The sequence below is a fragment of the Rhinolophus sinicus genome, linkage group LG01 (genome assembly GCF_036562045.2).
Source record: "Rhinolophus sinicus isolate RSC01 linkage group LG01, ASM3656204v1, whole genome shotgun sequence".
Lineage (NCBI taxonomy): Eukaryota > Metazoa > Chordata > Mammalia > Chiroptera > Rhinolophidae > Rhinolophus > Rhinolophus sinicus.
Genome location: NC_133751.1, coordinates 117,227,213 through 117,254,086, shown reverse-complemented (window position 1 = coordinate 117,254,086; position 26,874 = coordinate 117,227,213). Strand labels below are relative to the sequence as shown.

Genomic DNA, 26,874 nt, shown 5'->3' with positions numbered 1-26,874 from the left:
ATAGCTGACGGCCAACTAGCCACAGATGATAGCCATGCAATCACAGTTGATGGCCATTTACTACCTGAGCCAGCCCCTTTCCACGTGAGGCCGAGAGCCTGGAAACTGCACTCCTGGCTCTGTCCCAACAAGGAGTCTCATGTTTGGAGGCTGTTGAGTGAGGCTATGGCCAGGGACCACTCTCTTCTCTGCCTAGAATGGTGCCCCTGTGCGGAGAACATAGGTCCTCAAAGGGAGGAAAACAGGCCCTCTTGCAGGAGGAAGATAGAGAAAAGCCCCTGGGGAAATTGGCAGCAGGTGAAAGCAGACACCAGGGAGGACCAAGGGGAAAGGGCTGCCATGAGCTGGGGCGCTGCCTTCATGATTAGGCACACAGACTCTGGTTAGATTGTAGGAAGAGGCCGGGAATCATATGCAAGTCTCTATCCAAAACCAAACTCACCTCCAGAGAACGCTTTCAATACAGACCTCCAAAATGACCGGGGTCTCCTGACGGCGTTGGAAGCAGGAGACGCTGTCTCGCTGCTGAGCAGGGAAAAGGGATGGGGATGGGGTGCCCCAGGAAGCTCAGGGCAGCTCAGTGTGGCTTCCTGGGCAAGGGGAACACTGTCACTGGGAGCCTACATTTGTCCCCTCCAGCAGAAGACGTACATCAGGAAAGCCCCAGAGTGCAGGGCCCAGCACTCAGGAGAGTCAATGTTCGTAGTCTGGGTCTGATGGCATGGACCCCAGTGATGCGGGAGCTCAGCCTGGGACACCCCATCCACACTTGGACAGGAGAAGGATTGCTTTCTGGAGGAACAATTGAGTCAGAGCCAGCAGGGCCTGCCAGGCAGAGAGAATACAGCTGGCAGAGACAGGGTGCTGACGGCAGCAATGGGCTCTCAGTGGAGGAACCATCGGCAGATACAGTCAGAGTGATGGAGTCCTAACTGGGGCCTCTTTTCTGGACATGCATCATCTCACTGAGTCCTCAGAACAACTCCATGAGGTCCTTAGAAATACTTTCCCCTTTTTCTGGTGAGGAAACAGAGACTTCAAAACACCGCCCCCATCTATGCCCTGCAGAATGGCAGACGAGGATTGGGACCTAGTGCCTGTTAGAGCCCAGTGGGGTCCACCTGACTACACCCCCATGCCAAGACAAGGACGTCTCACCTCTCAAGCTGCATGAAACTTTGGTCCTGGTGCCCCAAGGAAAACCTTGTCCTGCCCAGAGATATGCTCCACCTGGCACTGGAGGAGTCTGCAGTGCCCATAGATGGTCCCTTTCTGGCCAACAAGCCAATTGCCTGGTACGGGGGGACAGCTCTTCCCCCTGAACCAGTGGAGTCTGGAGGCCTGAGGGGGACAAGGTATGTGGGGGTGGTCACCCTTGCAGGAATAAAGACAAATCTCCTGAACTCCTGTGAGGACACATGCAGAATGGACATTATGAAAACATACAAAATTTAAAGTCAGAGAGACATTTCTAGCCTCTGCTCAGCCTCTTTCCAGCGGGGTGACCCTAGGCCAGGCTCTGAGCCTCCATATCTTCGTACCTAAAGCAGATGAAAGAATTTGCTCCGGCTGAGAGGTTGTTGGGAGTGTTACCTGAGAGGACTGACCCGTGGAATTCTCGCCTGGTGCCCTGAGGGCATTAGAGCCACTTGTCAGCTCCTCACAGGATTCCTCTCAGGACCAAGGTCCATGAAATCCATTCTCAGCTGCCCATTCCCTTTTCTCTGCTCCAAAAAGGAACTGGGATGATTTCAGGAGGCATTGAGGACTTCCCATGATGGCAACCCATTGCAGATGGAGGAGGCTGAGCACTGCAGGGACCAATAGAAGCCCTTTGTACCCGTCATCCAAGACCCGTGCTCTGATGTCCTCTGGCCCCACGTCCAGGGGAGGCTCATTTGGATGGTCCTCTTATTGACTCCATCCTTAGTCACTCATCCCACAGTCATTTATTCTGCAACTATCCCTTGGTCCTTGCTGTATCCTTGCTGTGGGCACTCATCAGGTGGACTGCAGTCTGGGAAGACTCCCTCGGGGTGGGTTCATGCACTGGGAACACTCTCAAAGGAAGTGTGATGTTCTCTGTGTTTGACAGGCGAATGGAGTGGCAGTTATGTTTGTGAACATTTAACTCCTTGCTGCTCCAGCAACAGCTTCAGTGCCAGCTCTAAAACCAGCTCCAGAGATTCTGCCATTCCTAATGTCTGCCAGTCCTAGCTTCACCACCAACTCCAAAGATCGGAGGAGCTCAGCTCCAGCCCTGGCATCAGCTCCTGCACCAGCTCCAGAGTTAGAGCCATTTCTGCACCAACACCAGTGGTAGCTCTCATGCCAGCTACAGACCTGGAGTCAGCTCCAGCAGCAACCCCTGCAAGAGTTCTACAGCTGGGTCCAGCCCTGGCTCCAGAGCTAGAGTTGGTGCCATTTCCAGAATTAGAGCCAGCTCCAGCATCAACTCCAGAGCTACAGCCAATATCTACACCAACTCTAGCAAAAGCTCGTGGCTACCTCTAGCTCCAGCACCACCAACTCTATAGCAAGTCCAGAGATACAGGCAGCTGTCATTGACTCATAGGTCAGATCTAGCCCAAGCTAAAAATCCAGCTCTATAGAAAGTATGAGCTCCCACACCAATTTCTGAGTTACAAGGAAGGCCAGGCCCAGAGCTAGAGCCAAGTCCAGCACCAACTCTGCCAACACCACCAGATCTACAGGCAGCTCCAGAGTTAGAGCCATCTCCAGAGCTAGTGCCAACACCAGAATGAGCCCTCCTGGGATAGTGCAAGGTCCAGTACCAGCTCTGGCAACAGCTCCTGTAGCCAACTGAGAGCCAAGGAAGAGCTAGAACCATTTCTGTAATCAGCTCACACACTCTCTTATCAGATATGGTCAGCTGTGGCACACAATCTAGACTAGAGTTAGTGCCATGTGTAGAAACTAGATCCAACGATACCACCAGCTCTTGCTTTAACACCTGAGGCACAGCCGGCTGGCAACTCCAGTACCAGCCCTGCAATAGCTCTAAGGCCATGTCCGGAGTCTGAGCCAGCGCCACCACCTGAAGAAGAGCCAGCTCCATCCTCGACTTCTATTCCAACTCCAATAATAGCTCTATTTCCAGCTCCAGTCCTAGAACCAGCTCCAAAGTAATTCCAGGTTTAAAGGAAGTGCCAATGCCAGCAGCAGATTTACCTTTTAAAATAGTTTCAAGTGTACAAACTTAGGGCAGTGAGTACACTCACTGTGCTGTGCACCATCACCACCATCGCGTTCCAGAACACTTTCATCACCTCAAATGGGAACCTCAGACTCATTAAGCACTTGCTTCCCCATTTCCACTCCTCATAGCTCCTGCTAACCACTAATCTGGTCTACCTCTATTCATTTACCCATTCTGAGTTTGGTGCACAAGTGAGGCATACAGTATGTGTGAACTTCTATGTCTGTCTTTTATCACTTAGCGTAATGGATCTGAGGCTCATTCACGTTGCAGATGTACCAATACCTCACTCCATTTTATTGCTGAATAAGATTCCATTTATGAATAGAACACATTTTGTTTATCCTTTCATCTGGTTTTTAAAAAAATTTATTGGGGTGACAATTGTTATTAAAATTACATAGATTTCAGGTGTACCATTCTGTAATACATTATCTATAGCTCACATTGTGTGTTCACCATGCAGAGTCAGTTCTCTTTCCATCACCACATACTAGACACTGTTTACCCTCTTCTAGAGCTCCTCTCCCCTTTATCCGCTGGTAACCCCTAAACTACTGTCTATGTCTATATAAGTTTTTGTTCCTTCATTTGTTTGTCTTGTTCTTTTGTTGTTTTCAGTTTTGTATACCACATATAAGTGAAATCATATGGTTCTCTACTTTTTCTGTCTGACTTATTTCGCTTAGCATTATCTCAAGATCCATCCATGTTGTCACAAATGGTCCTATTTCATCTTTTCTGACTGCCGAATAGTGTTCCATTGTGTATATATACCACAACTTCTTTATCCATTCATCTATCGAAGGACATTTTGGTTGTTTCCATGTCTTGTTCACCATAAATAAAGCTGCAGTGAACACTGGAGCACACATGTCTTTATGGATGAATGCTTTCAGATTTTTTGGGTAGATACCCAGGAGAGGGACTGCTGGGTCATATGGCAATTCTATTCGTAATTTTTTGAGGAACCTCCACACTGCCTTTCATAGCGGCTGAATTGGTCTGCATTCCCACCAACAGTGTATGAGGGTTCCTTTTTCTCCACAGCCTCTCCAACACTTGTTACTATTTGTCTTGTTGATGATAGCCATTCTGACTGGGGTGAGGTGATATCTCATTGTGTTTTTATTTTCATTTCTCTGATGATTAGTGATGAGCATTTTTTCATATGTCTATTTGCCCTTTTTTATGTCCTTTTTAGAGAAGCATCTCTTCAGGTCTTCTGCCCATTTTTCTACTGGGTTGTTTTGTTGTTGTTGAGTTGTATGAGTTCCTTGTATATTTTGGATATTAGCCCCTTATCAGAGGCGCTGTTTGCAAAACTCTTCTCCCATTCAGTTGGTTGCCTCTTTATTTTATCAATGGTTTCTTTTGCTGTGCAAAAGCTTTTAAGTTTGATATAGTCTCATTCATTTATTTTAGCTTTTACTTCCCTTGCCTTTGGAGTCAAATTTATAAAAATGTTCTTTGAACCCAAGGTCCATAAGTTTAGTACCTATGTTTTCTTTTTTGCAGTTTATTGTTTCAGGCCTTATGCTTAAGTCTTTGATCCATTTTGAATTAATTTTGGTACATGGTGACAGACAGCAGTCCAGTTTCATTCTTTTGCATGTGGCTTTCCAATTCTCCCAGCACCATTTATTGAAGAGGCTGTCTTTTCTCCATTGTATGTTTTTTGGCTTCTTTGTCAAAAATTATTTGTCCATATTTATGTGGGTTTATTTCTGGGTTCTCAATTCTATTCCATTAATCTCTGTGTCTGTTTTCTGCCAATACCCTGCTGTTTTGATTATTGTTGCCCTGTAGTACAAGCTAAAGTCAGGGAGTGTGATACCTCCAGCATTGTTCTTTTTTCTTAGGATTACTTTGGCTACTGGGGGTCTTTTGTGGTTCCATACAAACCTGATGATTTTTTAAATTTTATTTCTTTAAAAAATGCCATTGGGATTTTGATGGGGATTACATTAAATCTGTATATTGCTGGGCCAGCCCGATGGCTCAGGCTGTTAGAGCTCCATGCTCCTAACTCCGAAGGCTGCCGGTTTGATTCCCACATGGGCCAGTGGGGTCTCAACCACAAGGTTGCCAGTTCAATTCCTCAAGTCCTGCAAGGGATGGTGGGCAGCGCCCCCTGCAACTAAGATTGAACACAGCACCTTGAGCTGAGCTGCCACTGAGTTCCCGGATGGCTCAGTTGGTTGGAGCGCGTCCTCTCAACCACAAGGTTGCCGGTTCGACTCCCGCAAGGGATGGTGGGCTGTGCCCCCCGCAACTAGAAAACAGCAACTGGACCTGGAGCTGAGCTGCACCCTTCACAACTAAGACTGAAAGGACAACAACTTGACTTGGAAAAAAGGCCTGGAAGTACACACTGTTCCCCTTCCCCAATAAAATCTTAAAAAAAACAAAAACCTGTATATTGCTTTGGGTAATGTGACCATTTTAGCTATGTTGATTCTTCCAATTCATGAACATGGAATGTCTTTCCATTTCTTTATGACTTCTTCAATTTCTTTTAAAAATGTCTTATAGTTTTCAGCATATAGGTCTTTCACATCCTGGTTAAGTTTGTTCCAAGGTATTTTATACTTTTTGTTGCAATTGCAAAAGGAATTGTTTTTTGTATTTCTTTTTCTGAGATTTCATTGTTAGTATATAGGAATGCGATGGACTTTTGTACATTGATTTTGTAGCTGGCAACTTTACTGTATTCGGTTATTGTTTCTAATAGCTTTTTTGGTGGAGTTGTTAGGGTTTTCTGTATATAGCATCATGTCATCTGCAAAGAGTGATAATTTAACTTCATCATTCCCAATTTGGATGCCTTTTATTTCTTTCTCTTGCCTGATTGCTCTGGCAAGGACTTCCAACACTATGTTGAAAAGCAGACGTGATAGAGGACAGCCCTGTCGTGTTCCTGAACGTAGAGCAAAGGGCTTCAGTTTTTCACCATTAATTATGAGATTAGCTGAAGGTTTGTCATATGTGGCCTTTATTATGTTAAGGTGTTTTCCTTCTATACCTATCTTATTACGTATTTTAATCATAAATGGATGTTGTATCTTGTCAAATGCTTTTTCTGCATCAATTGGTATAATTATATGATTTTTGTCCTTTATTTTGTTTATGTGATGTATCACATTGATGGATTTGTGTATGTTGAACCATCCTTGTGCCCCTGGGATGAACCCCACTTGGTCGTGATGAATAATCCTTTGAATGCATTGCTGCATTCGATTTGCTAGAATTTTGTTTAGGATTTTTGCATCTGTATTCATCAGAGATATTGGTCTGTAGTTTTCTTTTTTTGTGTTGTCTTTACCAGGTTTTGGTATCAGGGTAATATTGGCCTCATAAAATGAGTTAGGGAGTCCTGTGTCTTCTTCAATTTTTTGGAAGCGTTTGAGCAGGATTGGTATTAGATCCTGTTTGAAAGTTTGGTAGAATTCACTAGTGAAGCCATCTGGTCCTGGACTTTGCTTTTGGGAAGGTTTTGGATGACTGATTCAATTTCGTTACTGGTGATCGGTCTGTTTAGATTTTCCAGTTCTTCATGGTTCAGCCTTGGAAGGCTATATGTTTCCAAGAACTTGTCCATTTCTTTTAGGTTATTGTATTTGGTGGCATATAGTCCTTCATAGTATTCTTGGATGATCCTTTGTATTTCTGTGGTGTCCGTGATAACTTCCCCTTTTTCATTTCTGATTTTGTTTGTTAGTGCTTTCTCTCTTTTTATCTTAGTGAGTCTAGCCAAGGGTTTGTCAATTTTATTAATCTTTTCAAAGAACAAGTTCTTTGTCACATTAATTTTTTCTATTGTCTTTTTGTTCTCTATTTCATTTAGTTCTGCTCTGATTTTTATTATTTCCTGTCTTCTGCTGACCTTGGGTTTCATTTGTTCTTCTTTAAGGTGTAATGTGAGGTTATTTATCTGGGATTTTTCTTGCTTCTTGAGATAGGGCTGTAATAATATAAATTTCCCTTTTAAAACTGCTCTCGCTGTATCCCCAAAATTTTGGTATGGTGTATTTTCATTCTCATTTGTTTCTATGTATCTTTTGCTCTCTCCTCTTATTTCTTCTTTGACCTGGTCATTCTTTAAAAGTATGTTGTTTAATCTCCATGTAGTTGTGTTTTTTCCTGCTTTCTTTTTGCAGTTGATATCCAATTTCAAAACCTTGTGATCAGAGAATATGCTTGGTATGATTTCAATCTTGTTAAATTTGCTGAGGCTAGTTTTATGTCCCAATATATGGTCTATCCTTGAGAATGTTCCATGTACACTAGAAAAGAATGTATAGTCTGATGTTTTAGGATGAAGTGCTCTATATATGTCAATTATGTCCATTTCATCTAATGTGTCATTTAGGGCTGCTATTTCGTTATTTATTTTCTGTTTGGATGATCTATCCATAGCTGTCAATGATGTATTTAAGTCCCCTAGTATAATTGTGTTTTGGTCAATTTCTCCCTTTAGTTCTGTTAGTAGTTGCTTGGTATATTTCGGTGCTCCCTGATTGGGGGCATAAATATTGATGACTGTTATGTCTTCTTGTTGTATAGTCCCCTTTATCATAATGAAATGTCCATCTTTGTCTCTTGTAACCTTTTTCACACTGAAGTCTGTTTCATCTGATATCATTATGGCTACACCTGATTTTCTCTGGGTACCATTTGCTTGGAGTGTCAATTTCTACCCTTTCACTTTGAATCTATGCTTGTCCTTGTAGCTGAGATGTGTTTCTTGGAGGCGGCATATGGTTGGGTTTAGTTTTTTGATCCAATCTGCTACTCTGTGCCTTTTTATTGGTGAGTTCAGTCCATTTACATTTAGGGTGACTATTGCTATATGAGGATTTCCTATCATTTTATCTTTGGTTTTCTGGTAAGACTATGTCTCCATTGTTTCTTTGCCTTTTTGTTGTTGTCTATTATTTCTGTGTGGTGGTATTCTATGATTTTCCCTGTGTTTCTTCTTTTATTACAGTATATATTTCAGTTCTGGATTTTTTTTTTTGAATGGTTACCATTAAGTTTATGTAAAAGTAATTTTTATATTTAGAGTATTCCATTTTATTCAGCATGATCGCTTTCTCCAGTCCCATATTCTGGGTCAGGCCTTTATTCTCCCCCCCCTTTTATGTTTTGGTTGTCAAAAATTATCCCTATTTTTGCTGGTTGAATAGTCTCTTTCAGTATTTCTTGTAGTGCAGGTTGTGTGTTAGAAAATTCAGCTTCTGTATGTCTGGAAAGGTCTTTATTCCTCCTTCATATCTAAAGGATATCTTTGCTGGATATATTATTCTTGGCTCATAATTTCTCTTTTTCAATAATTTGAATATTTGATTCCACTCCATCCTGGCTTGTAGAGTTTCTGCTGAAAAATCTGATGATAATCTAATGGGCTTTCCTTTGTAGCTTACCATCTTATTTTCCCTGGCTGCCTTGAGGATTCTTTCTTTGTCATTGATGTTTGACAGCTTCAATACAATGTGCCTTGGAGAAGGCCTTTGTGGTTGAGGTAATTAGGTGTTCTGTTTACTTTTGGATTTGAGGATCCAGTTCTTTCTACAAGTTTGGGAAATTCTCATTGACTATTTGTTTGAATCTACTCTCTCTTCCCTTCTCTCTTTCTTCTCCTTCTGGTAATTATTCTTATATTGCTCTTTCTGATGAAGTCAGAAAGTTCTTGTAGAGTTCTTTCATTTCTTTTAAGTCTCTTTCATCTTCCATCTATGTCATTTCCAGGTTTCTATCTCCTGTGTCACTGATTCTTTCCTCCATCTGGTCAACTCTACTACCTAAGCTGGCTATTTCATTCTTCATTTCTTTCTTTCTTTTTTTTTTTTTTCAAGTCAAGTTGTTGTCCTTTCAGTCTTAGTTGTGAAGGGCGCAGCTCAGCTCCAGGTCCAGTTGCCGTTGTTAGTTGCAGGGGGCACAGCCCACCATCCCTTTCGGGAGTTGAACCGGCAACCTTGTGGTTGAGAGGGCATGCTCCAACCAACTGAGCCCTCTGGGAGCTCAGGGGCAGCTCAGCTCAAGGTGCTGTGTTCAATCTTAGTTGCAGGGGGCAGAGCCCACCATCCCTTGCGGGACTGGAGGAGTTGAGCCGGCAGCCTTGTGGTTGAGAGCCGACTGGCCCATGTGGGAATCGAACTGGCAGCCTTCGGAGTTAGGAGCATGGAGCTCTAACTGCCTGAGCCACCGGGCCGGCCCCTCATTCTTCATTTCTTTTATTGAGTTCTTAATCTCCAGAATTTCTATTTTGTTCTTTTTCAAAATTTCAATCTCTTTGGTAAAATGTTCATTTTGTTCTTTGATTGTATTTCTGAGTTCATTAAACTGACTGTCTGTGTTTTCTTGCATCTCGTTGTTTTTTCAGAACTGCAATCTTGAATTCTCTGTCCTTTAAGTCACACATTTCCATGTCTTTCAGTTCGTTTTCTGGAGACTTTTCATTTTCTTTCTGAGCTGTCTTGTTACCTTGGTTATTCATGGCAATTAATGATTTATTATTTCTCTTCCTAGACATCTACAGGAGTGGGTTCTGTAACAAGTTGATAGAAAGAGGTCTTTCTTTTGTTTTCCAGTAGTTGTTTGTAGAATGTTTTATTTTCTCTCCGACTGCAGCCTTTTATTCTCTCCCACACTGTTATGTTTTCTCTGCACTATTCCAGCTTCTCACACAATGGGGTGTTTCCCTGGAAGGTGGGCATCTCCTCTGTTAACAGTTCATCTAGGTCATAGGGCACCACATCCGTTTGGGGATGTGGAGAGCTTCTGAAGTTCCAAAGTTCTTCCTGCACCAGATTCAGAACCCGTGTGTTTTAGCAGTTCTGTTTACTCCTTCAGGGATCCGCCTAGATAGATGGGGACAGGGGCGGGGTGAGTGCTGAGAGGTGGCCCAGAGCAATGGCGGCGACCACCACCACAGCCGGTCCTGCTTCCACAGCTCCCTCCCCTTTGCCGGAACTAGTTGGGCTGCAAATCTGTGTCTGCGGTCCACAGTTCTCAAAACAGCAAATTTTCTTTTCTTTTGATCTGACACTGCTACTGTTCCGCTTCTAGCACCGGCAGGTGGGGGCGGGGTGAGCTCTGGGAGGGGAGGGAGGGGGCGGCTAGTCTCAGTGCCTAAGGCTCCGTTCTCTGCTTGGCAGTGCGGGCTTAAACCACCGTTTTCAGCCTTCTTCCCTCAGTCTTTGTTCCGAGGTCTCTGCCATGAGCGTTGGGTTCAGCCATGGTATATGCTGTCCCCTCAGCCCTGTGGAGCCCTGGCGGAGCCCTAGCAGTCCGAGTTCTTCCCTCTCCCGCAGCTGCGGTAGTTCCGGGAAGCAGCGAGGTCGGCGCACTGAGCGAGGTCTGCGTCCTGTGCCCGCGTGGCTCCGTCTCCGCACTTCTCCCTTCCCTCCTCCCCCACTCACGCGATTCGCCCACCTGTAGGTGATTTCAGTAGTGGGCCTCTTCGTCTTGCCTGTCTGCTGTGCAGGGAGTCCTTTGTGGAGTTATAGTTGTTCAATTTGTTGTAAATTCCAGGGGAGATTTCAAGAAGCTAACCCCATGCTGCCATTTTTATGATGTCAACCCCCCCCCCCCTTTTATCTGTTGATGGACATTTTGGATTGTTTTGGGCTCTTGCGAATTGTGCTGGTATAAATATCTATACAAGGTATTCGAATGTCTGTGTTCAAGCTTTTGGGCATTGACCAAGATCCTAAGCCTAACCCCAACCCTTAACCATAACCCCAATTCTAACCCTAACTTCTAATGCTAAACCCTAATATTTTATAACCCCAGCCCCTAACCCCGAGCCCCAGCCCCACTCCCAGCCTTAGCTGAGTGCCAGACCCAGCTTCAAGCCCAGTCCTAGCCCTAGCCCTAATCTCTAAATCCCAACCCCTAAACCCTATCTTTTAAACCCTAACTTAAATCTACCCCAAACCTACACCTAACCTCTAAAACTAAACCTATGTCTAACACCTAACTCCTGTGTCTAAGCCTAACCCCAACACTAAACCTAATTGTAATCTAAACCCTAACTCTAACCCCCTAAATCTAAACCTGAACTTTTCCCCTTCACCTAACCAAAACATAAACCCTAGCCCTAACCCAAACCTGTGACTCTAACCTTAATCCCTAACCTTAGACCTAACTCTAAACCCAAACCTAATCCCTAACACTACACCTAACCCTAACTCTATCTTTAATCCCTAACCCTAAACATGAAACTGTATCCCTAATCCTAACCCCTTGCCCTAAATCCTAACCCCCTAATGCCCACACCCTAATTCCCTAAAAATCTTTTTTTTACAAATTTAATTTTCTAATTGATTGTTGCTGCTGTGTAGCAGTGCTCCAGCGGTCGGCTGAGCACTCTCATTTATTCCAGTATTTTTTCTGTAGATCTCTTTGAGACATCTGCAAATCATCATCTGCAAATAGTGATTCTTTCAAAACTTCTCCTTTAATCCTTACATTTACTTATTTTCTTATATTTTGACGGCCAGGAGCTTTGGGACAATGGTAAATAGAAGTGATGATGGCGTTGAGCACACAGATGTGAGGGCAGGTGTCTTTGTCGTGTTTCGGGTTCCTAAGGGGATGGATGCATCTACTGTTGCACTGTTAACATTTGCTGCTCTAGGTTTTGGAACCGTGCTTTACCATATTAAGGAAGTTTCTTTTTATTTCTAGTTTCCTAAGGTTTGTTTTTTTAATTATAAATGAATGTTAATTTTATCAAATTGTTTCTTCATAATGTGAGTAACATTATCTTGTTGTTTTTCTCCTTTATCATGTATATGCACGTGTGAATGTATGTATCTGAATTTAAATGTTTATAATTTTTATTCCTGGATTTGCTTGTTTTTTCATGTTCAAAGGTAAGATTGGCTATAATTTTCCTTTTTTGCATTGTTATTTTCCTGTTTTTGTGTTCAAGGTTTCACCAGTTTTATAAAATGAGTCTAACAGAACTGACTAGTATAACTGCCTGGACTTACTTTATTTTGTAAATAATATTTTAAATACAAATTCAATGTCATAATAGCTAAAATTGCATTCAGCTTTTTAAATTAAAATATATTTGATATGTAACATTGGGTAAATGTAATATGGTTGTAATATGATTGCCAATTTAGTGATAGTTAGCACTTCTTTCATGTTACATAGTTATTTCTTTCTTGTGGTGGGAATAATTAAGATCTAGTGCTTAGCAAGTTTGACAATTATAATACGATATTGTTGTCTATATTCACTATATTCTGCATTAGCTCTCCAGGACTTATTTATTACTAGTTACAAGTTTGTACCCTTAAGCCACACCTCTCCTATTCTCCACCCCCAGCCTTTGGTAATCACCACTTTACACTCTGTTTTTATGAGTTTGGCCTTTTTAGATTCCACATACAATTGATATCACACAGTATTTGTCTTTCTCTTTCTGACATATCTCACTTACCATAATGACTGCAAGTTTCATCCATGTTGTCGCAAATGGCAGGATTTCCTTCTTCTTCATGGCTTTATAATACTCCATATCTATATGTCTCTACCTGTATATCGATATCTGTCTATCTATCTATATCCATATTAATATCCATAGTCATAGCCATATCTGTAATCTATCTAATCATCTATCTATATCTATGTCTAGATAGATAGATAGATAGATAGATAGATAGATAGATAGATAGATAGACAGGCATCACAGTTTCTTTATCCATTCACTTGTTGACAATCATGTAGGTTGTTTCTGTATGTTGGTGGCTGTGAGTAACCCTGCAGTGAACACGGGAGTGCAGACGTCTCTTTGAGATCCTGTTTTCATTTCCTTTGGGTATATACCCAGAAGTGGAATTGCTAAATCCCATTTCGGCTTTTAATTTTCTTCTTAAGCTAAGTTTGGTAATTTGTATTTTTCTATAAAATTGCCCATTATACCAAAATTTCATTTTTTTGACGTAAAGATGTTTGCAATCTTTTATGATTTAAACATTATTTCTATCATTTTTAAATTGGGTCCTGTACCATTTCCCATCCCAATGTCACTTATTCTGAGCTTGCTGTTTTTGTCCCTTGCTCCTTCTTGTCAATTTTATTGGTCTCTTCACAATCAGGTTTTAAAAAGAATATGCATTCTCTATTTTTTGGGTTAAAAGATTTATATGATTATATCTATTAAATCAAAATAATTTATTGCATTGTTCAGTTATTCTACACTCTTACTTTTCCTCCCCACATCAGCTTGACTTTTTTTCAGTAAAGGCCTATTTAAAATTTCCTGTTATGATTGTGACTTTGTTCATTTCTTTATTGTAATTCTGCCAATTTTTGTTTTATGTAGTTAAAGCTATATTGTTAGTTAGGATTGTTATATCTTATGGTGAATTAGTATGAAATGACCTTGTAAATATATTCTTAACTGATCCTGAAGATGGGATGCTGTAAGAAACAGAAGCTACAAGTGGAAGAAGTCTGGCTTCTGGCTTTGGGCACACAGACCCTGCAGACTGGAGAGCCAATGACCCTTGTTCCACAGCAGTGGGGACACTGGGGCAGATGACCTGCCGAGCACCTTAGGATGCAAGCCATGTGCAGTGTGAGTGAAATGGTAGGAACAGCTTAGCATGTTGGTGTTCGATGCTTTCACTACTGTTTTCAGTACTGTCCAGAAAAAGAATGATAAACTCAAGACTAGGCATAGCCAGGCTATAAGCAGATGTGAAGGGACTATGTTGGACCGAGAGGACACTGGTCTGCTCACAGGCCGAAGTGTAAATTGGCTGAGTGTCCTGCAAGTGGGAAAGTCCCAAGGTTGGAAGGTTCAAACAGAAGTGGCTGTGAGGGGCGGCTTTAGCAGAAATTGGACCCTGGGCCCAAGACTTTCTCACACAGCTTAGATTTAGCTCTGTCTGGCAGGTCAAGTACATGAGTTGAAGCAAGTTGGAGGTAGCTCCCTCTCAGGGCTGTCTGTTGGGTTGTGTCGAGGACAAAGGGCTGAGAACGCTTCAGAAAAGGGTAAGAAGAGGTGGAAGTGCTGCTCCCCTTCCTGACATCCATTCTGCTCCTTCTCTTTCATAACAGAGCCCCAAGTAAATTTGGGTCATAAGGTGCCTAGTTATAAACTACATTTCTCAGCCTTCCTTGTGCACTGTGTGATGCGCAGACAAGCTCTGAGTCATGAGATGTAAAAGAAAGTTTTGGGGTCCTCAGGAAATCTGTTTAAAAGTACGGCAATGCTCTTTTCCTTTTCAATGCTCCATCTTGCTGCCAGGAAAGTATATACGAAGGTTGAAGGTCTAACAACTATATGTTATTGTTTTTTAGTATTTTTAACTCTCTCTTAAAAAAAACACCCAGCTTTATTGAGGTATAATGTACATATCATAAAATTTACTCACTTAAAATGTATAATTCCATGATTTTTAGTATATTTACAGAGGTGTGCGACCATCACCATAATCTAATTTTGCATTTCATCACCCCCACAAGAAAATCTGTACCCATTAGAAGTCACTTTCCATGCTTTCTTTCTTGCCCCTAGCCACTGCAAACCACTAATCTACGTTCTGTCTCTATAGATTTGCCGGCTATAAACGTTTTAAATAAATGGAATCACACAATGCGTGGTCCTCTGTGACTGGCTTCTTTCACTTAACATAATGTTTCCAAAGATCACCCATGTTCTAGCATCTATCAGTACTTCATTTATTTTTATCACCAAATAATATTCTGTTGTGCCTGGATATACCACATTTTATTTATCCATTCATCAGTTGATGGACATGTTAATTGTTTTCACTTTTTGGCTATTATGAATAATACTGCTATTAAAATTTTTGTTCAAGTTTTCTTTTGTGGACATATGTTTTCTTTTCTCTTGGTTAGGTACAAATAAGACATTGTTACTGTTTTAAAAGTTAATTGTTTGAATTTATCCACATTTTAAATTTATTTGCTCAGTAATCTTGATGTAGGATGTTGCGTAGTGAATGCTGGGGTTCATAGTCTCGTGGAGCTGAAGAACGGATACATGGACCAAGGACAGGCACAGAGTTGCACAGGAAGATAGTTTAGCATAGCAAGCAAAGAGTTACAGCTCCCGAGTGGGAGGGGGTACCCAAAGCTGGGATGCCACTAGCTAAGGCAAAAGCTTGTGTTTATACACCTTCACTTCTACCTGGGAAGGGGATGTGAGGGCGATCTGGCTGTGACATCTGTCACCCCATCGATCGCCAGGGTTGATTCAGCTGATCTGGCTGGCTAGGTGGGTGTCCCCTTCCTCCTGCTCCGCTCCATGTGTGTCCCTCCCGAAGCTGTGTGCTCGGTCGAAGAGGACAACCTTCCCCAATAGACGAGAGGACCGTTCTTCGGTCAAGGGTATACGAGTAACTGTGCCCCCAGCTCAAACCTCCAAACAAGCTCTGAAGGTCCTGTAACCTGGATACGGACTTGCTCCACTCTTAATCCTACCGACTTCGCCAATTGAGGCAGGTCAGTTAGTATGACATCAGGCAGTTAGCAATTCCTTGGTAGACTGAGCAGAAACAGAACAAAAACAGAACTTTCCTGTACGAGGGCAACTGAACCAGGACCACCGTACAAGGGCAACAATATCATCAATCACGCTCTGGGGAAGCTGAGTTGTTTCAATGGTCTCCCCCAAGCTGAGCAGTAGAGCGAGTCTGGGAAGCATTGTATCCATAGGCACCCACACCCCAACATCCCCCTCCCAGGTAGAAGTGAAGGTGTATAAGCACAAGCTTTGGCCTTAGCTAGTGGGCATCCCAGCTCCAGGTACCCCCTCCCACTCGGGAGCTGTAACTCTTTGCTTGCTATGCTAAACTATCTTCCTGTGCCACTCTGCCTCTCCTTGGTCTCTGTGTCCATCGTTCGGCTCCACGAGACTACGAACCCCGGCATTCACTAAAGAACAGCCTACATCATTTGGGGTCTCGCCTGGGGTTTGGGAGAGGTAAATATTATCTGTGCTTGTCTACTTGCCCACTTATAGGCTTTCATTATTTTTGTCTCTTTCTCCTGTCACACAAATATTGGGCCTCTGTCAGCCAGTAAAAGTGAATAGCATGGCTGCCAACCTTAAGACTCAGAAGGCAGGTTTTGCAGAAGGGCTCTGGTCAATCCCCTCCAGCTCTGAGCCAGAGGAATGTTGGCCATAGTCCAACTGCCTGTCCTCTTGCCTTCTCTCTTGTAAGGAGGGGAACCCAAAGATGGCACAAGGTTGGGGTGAATGGCTCTTGGCAGCAATTGAGGGGCTCTGGGCGCGGCTACTCTGCGGTAGGTCCCGAAGGCTTCCTGGATCTTCCCCTGGCCTGACTGCCTGAAAGGTTTCCATCAGGAGGTTATCCCTCCTCCTCTCTGCTGCTTTCTCCTACACTTCTGCTGCTTTTGTCCCCTTTCTGTGAGGAAGGTGAATATTGGCATGTGGTCAGGATCGTGGGCCTTTGCAGACAACTGAGGGACCCTGGTCGTAGCTACTCTACGCTGGGTTCCAAAAGTCTCTCTGGTGCCTTCCCAGGCTGACCACCTGTAAGGGTGCCAGTGGGATGACTTCTCCATCTATGCTACTTTTTTTTATCCTGTCACCATCTCTCTGCAGCTCTTGAAATGCTGGTCCAGGGTCTCTTCCCAGTAAAACCTCCTCAACACCTTAAGACATCTTAAGGTAAGACTAGCCAAGATACCTTAAGGTAAGAACATGCATCTTTGTCTCTATAGGACATCCCTTGTTGCTCAGGATAAGATTTTCTGGCATTTAGCTCACCCTCTTATATCCTCTTATTGGGATCTCCTTCGGGTTTTAAAGCGCAGGTGGAAGTGTCCTGATACACACCCCAAATCTCTCTGTTGTTTTTGCGACCTTCCTGATAAAAAAAAAAAGCAGTTAACAGGAACAGGCTTGTAAGCTGGTAGCATGGGACAGACAAAAAGTTAACAGAAGTAAGCTTATGGCTAACAGGAATGAGCTAAACATTAACTGCTTGGCTCTCACTCCCTTGGCCAGCACAGCACTATAAGCTGACAAGCACCTTACATTTATCATAAGTGGAAACAAAATAGTTCTCAATCTCAATGGCAACCCCCTACACATTTTTATTTTGACTGAATGCCTTCCTTACAAGCTTTAAGCATGTACTCCCTCCTTTACTATCTTTATGAAGAAGGCCATTACTATTTAGACCGTGGCACTAATTTTCAAGACGTCCAGAGCCGAGCTGTATACCCTTCCACCTTATGACACCTCATTATCAGCCACAGCCTTTACCAGCCTGTGAGCCGGCGCCAAACAACCAGAAAGGGATATCCAAGGACTTGGGTAGGTGCCCACCAGGGACATTGGCGGGCAGCCTAGGTAAGCATGATTAACCCTGGTGCTGTGTCTCCCTGCACACCTTGGAACCGATCGCGCGGTCTCTGTGGTCCAGATGTCTAGGGGACGCCCTAGACAAGGTGGTGGGAGATGAATTGCAAGGGACGCCTTTCTGTTCTTCCTCCCTTCCAGATGGGCAATCAGCCCTCATGTGCCTTCACCCCCCTGAATTGCATCTTGAAACATTGGGACAAATTTGATCCTCAGACTTCAAAGAAGCGACACCTGGTTTTCTTTTGCTCTGAGGTTTGGCCTCAATACAAGTTGGAAGATGGGGAAACTTGGCCTTCTGAGGGAAGTGCTAACTACAATACTATCATGCAGTTAGATCTATTTTGCAGGCGGAAAGACAAATGGTCAGAAGTTCCTTATGTACAGGCCTTCTTTGCTCTAAGAGATAACCCAGATCTTTGCCAAAAGTGTAAGACAGACCCAGCCCTTGTGGCTGTAGTGTCTTGTCCCCCTCCTCCTTAAAGGAGGCTCCCCCATCAGATCCTCAGCCAGAGGAACAACCCAAAGCTCTACACCCTCCTGCTCCTCCTGAGTCGGCTCCTAGCCCAGCTCCGTCTTGTTGGCCTCCATATCCGGGACCTCCTGTACGAAGGCGCTCCCAGCTAAGAACAAATCTCCTTCCCTTACAGGAGATGCCAGGAGAATTTGGGCCTGTCAGTGTGCAAGTCCCTTTTTCCCTACAGCATCTCAGACAAATAAAGGGGGACCTAGGGAGGTTTTCAGATGACCCTGACAAATATATAGAAGCCTTCCAGAACCTAACCCAGGTCTTTAACCTTTCTTGGAAGGATGTTATGTTACTTTTAAATAAGACTCTCACTAACTCTGAAAAGCAGGCGGCTTTACAAGCAGCCGAAAAATTTGGAGATGATCAGTTCCTAACATATCATGATGAACAAACAGAACGAGCCACTCTGGAGCCTTTCCCTACAGGAAAGCAAGCAGTACCTGCTGCAGATCCACAGGGGGACCCTGATACAGCCATGGGAAATTGGCAGAGAAAACACTTTCCTGCATGCATTTTAAAAGGACTGAGGAGAACTAGGACTAAGCCCATCAATTATTTAAAACTATCTACCATTATCCAGAATTTGGAAGAAAATTCCTCAGCCTTTTCAGAAAGACTCAGGGAAGCCCTAATCAAGTGCACTCCTATTGGGCCGGATTCCCTTGAAGTGGAAATCCTTTTAAAGGATAAATTTATAACTCAGGCTGCCCCAGATATCTGCAGGAAATTACAGAAATTGGCTATTGGTCCCGAAGGCACCTTGGATCAGTTACTCAAGGTGGCCAGCACCATCTTTTACAATCAGGACCAGGAGGAAGCCCAGGACAAGGAGAGGAGAATAAGAAAAAGGTCAGAGGTATTAGCAGCTGCCTTACAGACCATAGCTCAACAGACTATCCGAGGAAAGTCCGACTGCCACCATTGTGGACAGTCTGACCACTGGCGAAGGGAGTATCCACGACTACTAGGGCCAATTCCCAGACCTCCACAGCCCTCTCCTATTTGCCAAGGGGATCACTGGGAGTCAGACTGTCCCCAGAGGCCTACACCCCCCAGGCCAGCCTCGCCCAGTCGGATCCCCGCTAGGGACTGATGGGATCCGGGGCTTCTACCAGTGGCTCCCTTGTCCCATTTCGCTATCGGGACCCCTGAGCCCCGGGTAACCCTAGAAGTAGAAGGAAAGACTATTGATTTCCTTCTAGATGCAGGAGACACATTTTCTGTCCTCCTCTCCAATCACCCTCTCCAACCGACATGTTACTGTCCGTGGAGTAACGGGCAAGCCAATTACTAAATATTTCTCCCAGCCCTTAGGCTGCATATGGGGTGACCTAATGTTCTCCCATTCGTTCTTAATTATGCCAGAAAGTCCTACTCCACTATTAGGAAGAGACATTATGACAGCAATGGGAACTGTTGTTCTCCTAGCCCATGGAAGTCCTCCGAGCTGCCTCCCAGTAGTAGAAACCAACAATAACCATGATGTTTGGGCCACACAGGGGATAAGCAGTCACGCCTTAACAGCCACCCCAGTACACATCCATCTTAAGGACCCCACTCTATTTCCTTGCCGGAAATAATACCCTCTAAACCCGAGGCAGGGAAAGGACTAATACCTATCATTAACAGTCTCAAACGACAAGAACTCCTTAGAGAATGCAGTAGTCCTTACAACACCCCCATCTTAGGAATTCCCAAACCAAATGGGGAATGGAGATTAGTCCAAGACTTCTGGGCCATCAACGAGGCAGTTATTCCTATACACCCTGTAGTTCCAAATCCTTACACGCTCTCAGCCCAAATACCTGAAATAGTCAAATGGTTCATGTTGTTAGATTTAAAAGATGCCTTCTTCTACATACCCGTGCACCCTGACTCCCAATATCTCTTTGCTTTTGAGGACCCTGAAGGCCAGATTTCACAGCTCACCTGGACCGTCCTTCCTCGGGTTTAGAGATAGTCCCCACCTCTTTGGACAGGCCCTCTCTAAGGACTTGTCAGATTTTTCTTATGACAGTTACACACTCTTACAATATGTTGATGGTCTCCTATTGTGTGCTCCATCTGAAGACCTAGCAGAGGCACCACTGCTCTTCTGAATGTTTTAGCCTCTGAGGGCTACAAGGTTTCCAAGGCCAAGACCCAGATGTGTCAGACTTCTGTCAAACACCTTGGGCTAATTATCTCTGAAGGAACTAGGGCCCTAGGGGAGGACAGAATTCGTCCCATCTCCACGTATCCCCCCTACCTAAGACCCTGAAACAATTAAGGAGTTTCCTAGGCATCACAGGCTACTGCCACCCATGGATCCCAGGATATAGAGAAATGGCCCGTCCCCTCTATTAACTGATTAAAGACACTCAAAGTATAAATACCCACTTGTTACTTTGGAGCCCAGAAGCAGAACAGGCTTTCAGCCTTTTAAAACAGGCTCTTTTAAGTGCCCCGGCTTTAAGCCTGCCCACAGGAAAATCCTATCATATATGTAACAGAGAGAAAAGGACACAGCCCAAGGGTCCCTCACAACAACCGGGGGACTGTCTAAGAAAGCACCTAGACCCCGGGCGCGTGGCTGGCCAGCTTGCCTTCAGGCAGTAGTAACAGCTGCTCTTCTGGTCCCCGAGGCAACCAAACTTACAACGGGACAAGAGTTAGGACAGGTCGGAGAAACAGTTCTCAAAAACAGAGCTGCCATAGACTACCTGCTCCTCAAACATATTCAAGGAAGTGAAAATTTTAAAGGATTATGCTGTTTCAACATTTCTGACAATTCTTGGTTAATTGAAAATAAAGTTTAACAAATTCATAATATACTTTCAACATTAAACAGCAGACAGGATTTTTCGGCACAGATCTATCCTTCCTTCCTTCTTGGCTTCCTAATCTAGAGGGCCTTAACAAAGCTTTTCTAATTTTCCTTTTATTCATTATTATAGGGATTACTTCATGTGTTGCCTGCAATATATCTCGGCTTGCAGACCAGCCCTTGGGCGGCTACGATGGCCTGGGAAACAGCACTGTTCCCATCCGAAATCGCTCGTCTACTGTGGTCCTTTAGATAGACCACTAGACAAGCCCTAGCTGTCGGTCTCTCTATGACCCTCCTCAGCCTGAAGTAGCCAGAGCGGTCTTTGCCCCTATTCCCTGACGGCAGTTAGGGTTTCGTCTTCAGAGGAGTGATTGAGGCAGTTTAGTTAGTATGATGATATCAGGCAGCTAGAAATTCCTTAGTAGACTGAGCAAAAACAGAACAAAAACAGAATTTACCTGAACCAGGGCAACCATACCAGGGGAACAATATCATCAATCACACTCTGGGGCAACTGAGTTGTTTCAATGGTCTCCCCAAAGCTGAACAGTAGAATGAGTCTGGGAAACATTGTATCCATAGGCACCCACATCCCAACATCCCCCTCCCAGGTAGAAATAAAGGTGTACAAACACAAGCTTTTGCCTTAGCTAGTGGGCCAAGCTTCGGGTACCCCCTCCCACTTGGAAGCCGTAACTCTTTGCTTGCTATAATAAACTATCTTCCTGTGCCACTCTTTGCCTCTCCTTCGTCCATGTGTCCATTTTTTGGCTCCACGAGACTACAAACCCTGGCATTCACTAAGGAACATCCTACATCTATCTTACTTGTATCACCCACCTTATATTTGTAATCATTGTACTCCTGTAAAATATACATCTTTTAGAGTTTCTTTCTGTGAGGGCAAACTTTCTCAGTTTTTGGTCTGAAAATTTCTTAATTTATCTCAGTCTTGAAAGATAGTTGTACTGGGTTCAGTAGGTTGAACTGTGTCTCATGCAAAGATATGTTCAAATCTTATCCTCAGTACCTGCATATGTGACCTTATTTGGAAATAGAGTCTTTGCAGATGTAATCAGGGTAAGATGAAGTTACACTGGATTAGGATGGTTCCTAATCCAATGAGGGTGTCCTTACAAGAAGAGGGAAATTTGTGCACAGAGACATAAAAACGAAGTTCACATGATGATAGAAGCAGAGATTGGAGTGACGGCTGCAAGTCAAGGGATGCCAAGAATTGCTGGCAACACCAGAAGTCAGGAAGAAGTTAGGAAAAGATGAGGAATGATTTGTCCCTCGAGCTTTCAGAGAGAGCACTGTCATGTCCACATCTTGACTGAGGACATCCAGAACTATAAAAGAATACATTTCTGTTATTTTAAGCTACTCAGTTTGTGCTAATTTGGAATTATAGCAGCCCTAGGAAACTAATACATTGAGCATACAATTCTATGTTGACTGTTTTTATGAAGATGTTATTCCATAGTCTTTCTGATTTCCTTTCTTCCTCTTCCTCCTCTTCTTTTTCTTCGCCTTCTCCTCCTTCTCCTTCTTCTAAGTTTTTTTTTTTTTTTTTTTTTTTTTTTTATATAAGAGTTTATTGGAGCCAAACTGATGACATATGCTGGGGAGCAAGATCTCAAACACTGGAGAATGACAGTTTTGCAGCTTCTTTTATGCATTTGGAATTAAAGATCGGCTGTAAAGAAGATTACATGGAGGTGGGAGAAAGCAAGGTGGGGATTGGATCACAGGACAGTTAACAAGATTATGTGCTCTCTGGAGGGTGGTTACAGATTAGCCCAGATGTACAGAAACAATGGGCAGGGCTTGCTTAAGGCAAAGATAAGCCTTTCACTAAAGAAGTTATACACCTGGGGCGTGACTACCCACCAGGACCTGTCCAGTTAGGAATCCTATATCAGATCATCCTGTGAGGTTACTTTCCATAGAAACCACGTCCCGCCCCCCATACTTTTTGGTCCACAAGATCCCCCTTTTGATCATAAATCAATTTGAAAGCTGCATTGAGGACCAACCTTTTGATAGGATGGTGTGGTCTCACAGCGCTAGAAAGGCTCTTTGCTAGGAAGTCTCAGTGTCAACATGGTCTTATTGACCATTGGGGATAAGGGATCCAATTTGAGGCCCAATTTTCCCAAAAAAGGAAGGGCAGATAAATGGGAAGCAATAAGATCTTATGTCCTTCATTGCAAAATCAAAAAACAAAAACCACAAAACAAAAAACCAAAAGCTCCCCCGTCCCCTCCCCTGCCACAAAGAAGCCACTCTGGATCATTTCTGTCCTTTAAATTATCGTGATCTGAGTTTTGCTTCTGTCTCATTTTTTTGTACTTGGCATCTAGTATAACATTTACATAAGCATGGAAAGAGTATTAACAGTTATCTTATATATGTTAAGTAATCATAAACAGTTGGACTATATACAGAAACCCAAAGAACAAATATAACTATCATGATGACTAATGTTATTAGTGGGCAAATAATTTAAAAAAATGGATTCTGTGTTCAATATCAATTCATAGGTATATGGGCCTTGTCCATGTCCTGGGACAGCTGTCTACCTCTGGTGTCAGCAGCATCTCATCCTCGAGGAGTCTTTGATGTCCATGAACAGCGGTTAGGTGACTGATAAGGTCCCTTCCAATGAGGTTGGAGAGTGCCTTTTATTTATACACTTTCAAAAAAGCCACAACAAACAAACAAACAAACAAACAAACAAACTACCCAAATCCTCAGGTGGCTGTTCATAATCTTAAAAGTCATTGTCTACTGGGAGATTCCTTGAAGTGACTCTATTCAAACCTTGGCAATGGTGTAAGATGCCCCTTTCAATAATGTCAGCTCATTAGATGAAGTTCCTTCACCTAATTTAAATCCAGCTTAAATGATCTATGATCCATGAAGGAATGCAAAAACAAAAACAAAAAACAAAATAATCCCGCTGAAAAACAGGGAAGCCAGGGAACAAGGAAAAACTAAGTGCTAAGTGTCCATCTTGGGTTTCCTATAGCCCTGACTATTCATTTAATTTACAACCTTTGTTTACCCATACAATATACCCCAAAGTTTTCATCCTTTTTTAAAAATAATGCTTCCCATGCAATTTAACATAAAAACAAATCTTTGAGGTGTTCCAGGAATAACCATAAAGTTATTCCTCCGTATATTGCGATTTTAACCCTTAAAACTTCGATGTCTAATGCAAATTAAGAAGTAATCAATTAGCCTTCTTTAGCTTGGACATTTTCTAACCTCTAGAAACATTTTTCATAGACATAAAAGTCAATTAATGACATGGACTTGTTTTTGTAAAACCCAAGCAAAATAAAGACATGTCTGTTTTACTTAACCCAACAAACTTAAGCTACTTTTACACACTAAATATTAATCTTAGATCACGTGAACTTGAAAAGTACTTGAATTATTTTGTATATTTCTGAGAGTTTTAGCATACCCAATCCTTGCAAGTGTTGCCTTTAAATTAGTTTTAACCATACCATCCGGAGGTGTAAAATTACCTCACATTTACAACATACACACACATATAGACTCATACAGACAGACACCAACCAAACAGTTGGATCCGAGTTTTGTTTTGGAAGCCTTTTATTTATGTCCTTGATAAGTTTCAAATGTCCTTCCCCATTTTAAAATAAGGACAGCCATTTATTTTATATTCTTTAAATTTTTTATTGGGGAATATTGGGGAACATTGTGTTTCTCCAGGGCCCATCAGCTCCAAGCCGTTGTCCTTCAATCTAGTTGTGGAGGGCGCAGCTCAGCTCCAAGTCCAGTCACCGTTTTCAATCTTTAGTTGCAGGGGGTGCAGCCCACCATCCCATGCAGGAGTTGAACCCGGCAACCCTGTTGTTCAGAGCTCACACTCTAACCCACTGAGCCATCCGGCCGCTCAGGACAGCCATTTTAAATACCTCAAAGAAATGACATCATAGGTTGATCTATTTATCTAAGTACTTTTTTTTTTTTTCTCTCTCTCCCTTTTTTCCCAGAAAACCCTTCTCATAGTTTCGTTTCAGCTTAGGGGAGGAGGCCTTTTTAAGTTCTGACTGAGTTTCTAATAATTTTCTTTCCAGTCATTCTGCCTAATTTTATAGCTGACTTTTTCTAATGGTGCGAGCAAAATTTAATTTAGAGGCATCAAACGATCCTCATTTCGACCATCTTAGTATTAATAGGAAGCTGACTGTCATGGGGCTTGTTAGCCTCAGAGTTATGATTTCCCACATTAATTTAGAGATCTGTCGAGTCTGAACAAACTTCTAAAGGGGAAACCAGCCTTTGTGTGCCTGTCTTCAGATGAGCCGAATGCAGTGGATATCCCCATGGGACTGTTTCATGCCCTAGAGGAAAATTCTTCCTCAGGCAAAGATTATTAGTTACCTAAGAATACCTGACCAAGGGCCAGCAAGAGCCTACAGGATGCCACCAGAACTGCGATGCTATCCATGGCATGGCCCCTCTCTTGGGGTGAACCCATTCCAGGGCGCCCTGCCCTTCCTCCCAGGTTCCCATTGTCTTCTACAGGATTGGCTGCACTATTGCACTGGATGACTTCTGGCGCCCATCTCTGCCCCTCTGGATTTGGGGATCTCAACAACTGTCATCACCCCATTGGCTATTCGGAGTGGGGAAGCAGTGTCTTTCTCTTTCAGAGCCAAAGAGAGTTCAGACTCTCTCTCATTTAACCAGCAAAGGTTTTGTTCAGACTCTCAATATAACAATCCAATTAAAAAGCCAAAATTAAATGCAGCAACCCATTTTTTTTCTTTCCCTGGGTTGTCTCAACCCTATCCACCTTGAGGATTTTCTAAGAACAGCTTAGATAAAGTCATGGCCTGCTAATTAAAGCAAGGAGGCCTGGAATTCCAAGAGAAACTCACTCAAGTTCACCTGATGCTAAGCAGAGAGCCAGTGGGGCATAATGGGTCTTTGCTTGTACTCGCATGGGGTCTGCGTCTGCAGGGTGGTCCTGGGCGGGCTTCTGTATAATTCTGCTGACTCTGCCAAGTACGGTTGACATAAGAAACATGCACACCTGTAGAGAATTTTTATGAGTTTATTTGAGCCAAACTAATGACATATGCTGGGGAGCAAGATCTCAAATGCTTCCTTCTTTGTTCTTCTTGAGAGGTTAATTGTATATATCTAACAGTTTTCCTCTGTAACAAACTTATCTTTTCTTCTTGACTGGTTTTAAGATTCTTGTCTCTAGTACCTGCACTTGCACTATGAAATGTACAGGTTTGGATTTATTTTTATTTATTTTCTTTAGGATTTATTGGACTTCTGAATCTGAGGGTGTGTTTCTTTCATCAATTCTAGAAAATTCTAAGCCATTATCTTACTAAATATCTTTTATTAAAACTTTACGATATCCACCAAGAAAACTGGTTAGATGGAAATGAATCCTTTTTACTCTAATTTCTATCTTAACCTCTTTCATATTTTCCCAACTCTTTGTCTTTCAGTGCTATGTTCTGAGTTATTTTTTCAACTCTTTCTTCCAGTTTACCAATTCTCTCTTTAGTTCTTTCTGTATATTATGCTGTTAAACCTATCCACTGAGCCTTTTTTTTTTTATAGCACATGTAAAAGTTTAAATGTGTTTTAATTTTGTATTGTTAATTGTAGTAAACATGCAGAAAAGTATGTAAAACACAAACACATAGCTTAACAAAGTGTGACAAAAGCTTGTGTAATTGCATCAACTGAGGATATAGAGTACTGCCAGGCTCCTAGAAACCTTGGCATGACCCTTTGCAATCATACTCTCTCCCTCCCCTCAGCATAACCACAATCTAGACTTCTACAGCATTCTTTTTATTGTGTTTGTTTTACTACCTAACTATGCATCCCTTAACATATAACTTAATCTTGCTGTTTTTCAA

General features: G+C 42.9%; 1 protein-coding gene across 1 annotated transcript; it reads left to right on the top strand.

Annotated features, from left to right (window-relative positions):
- Positions 1-13,953: 13,953 nt before the first annotated feature.
- On the top strand, positions 13,954-19,225 carry LOC141570553 (uncharacterized). The gene is made up of 2 exons (XM_074327462.1): positions 13,954-13,995; positions 18,089-19,225. The coding sequence occupies exons 1-2, from the start codon at positions 13,954-13,956 to the stop codon at positions 19,223-19,225; spliced, it is 1,179 nt and encodes a 392-aa protein (XP_074183563.1).
- The last annotated feature ends 7,649 nt before the right edge of the window (positions 19,226-26,874 follow it).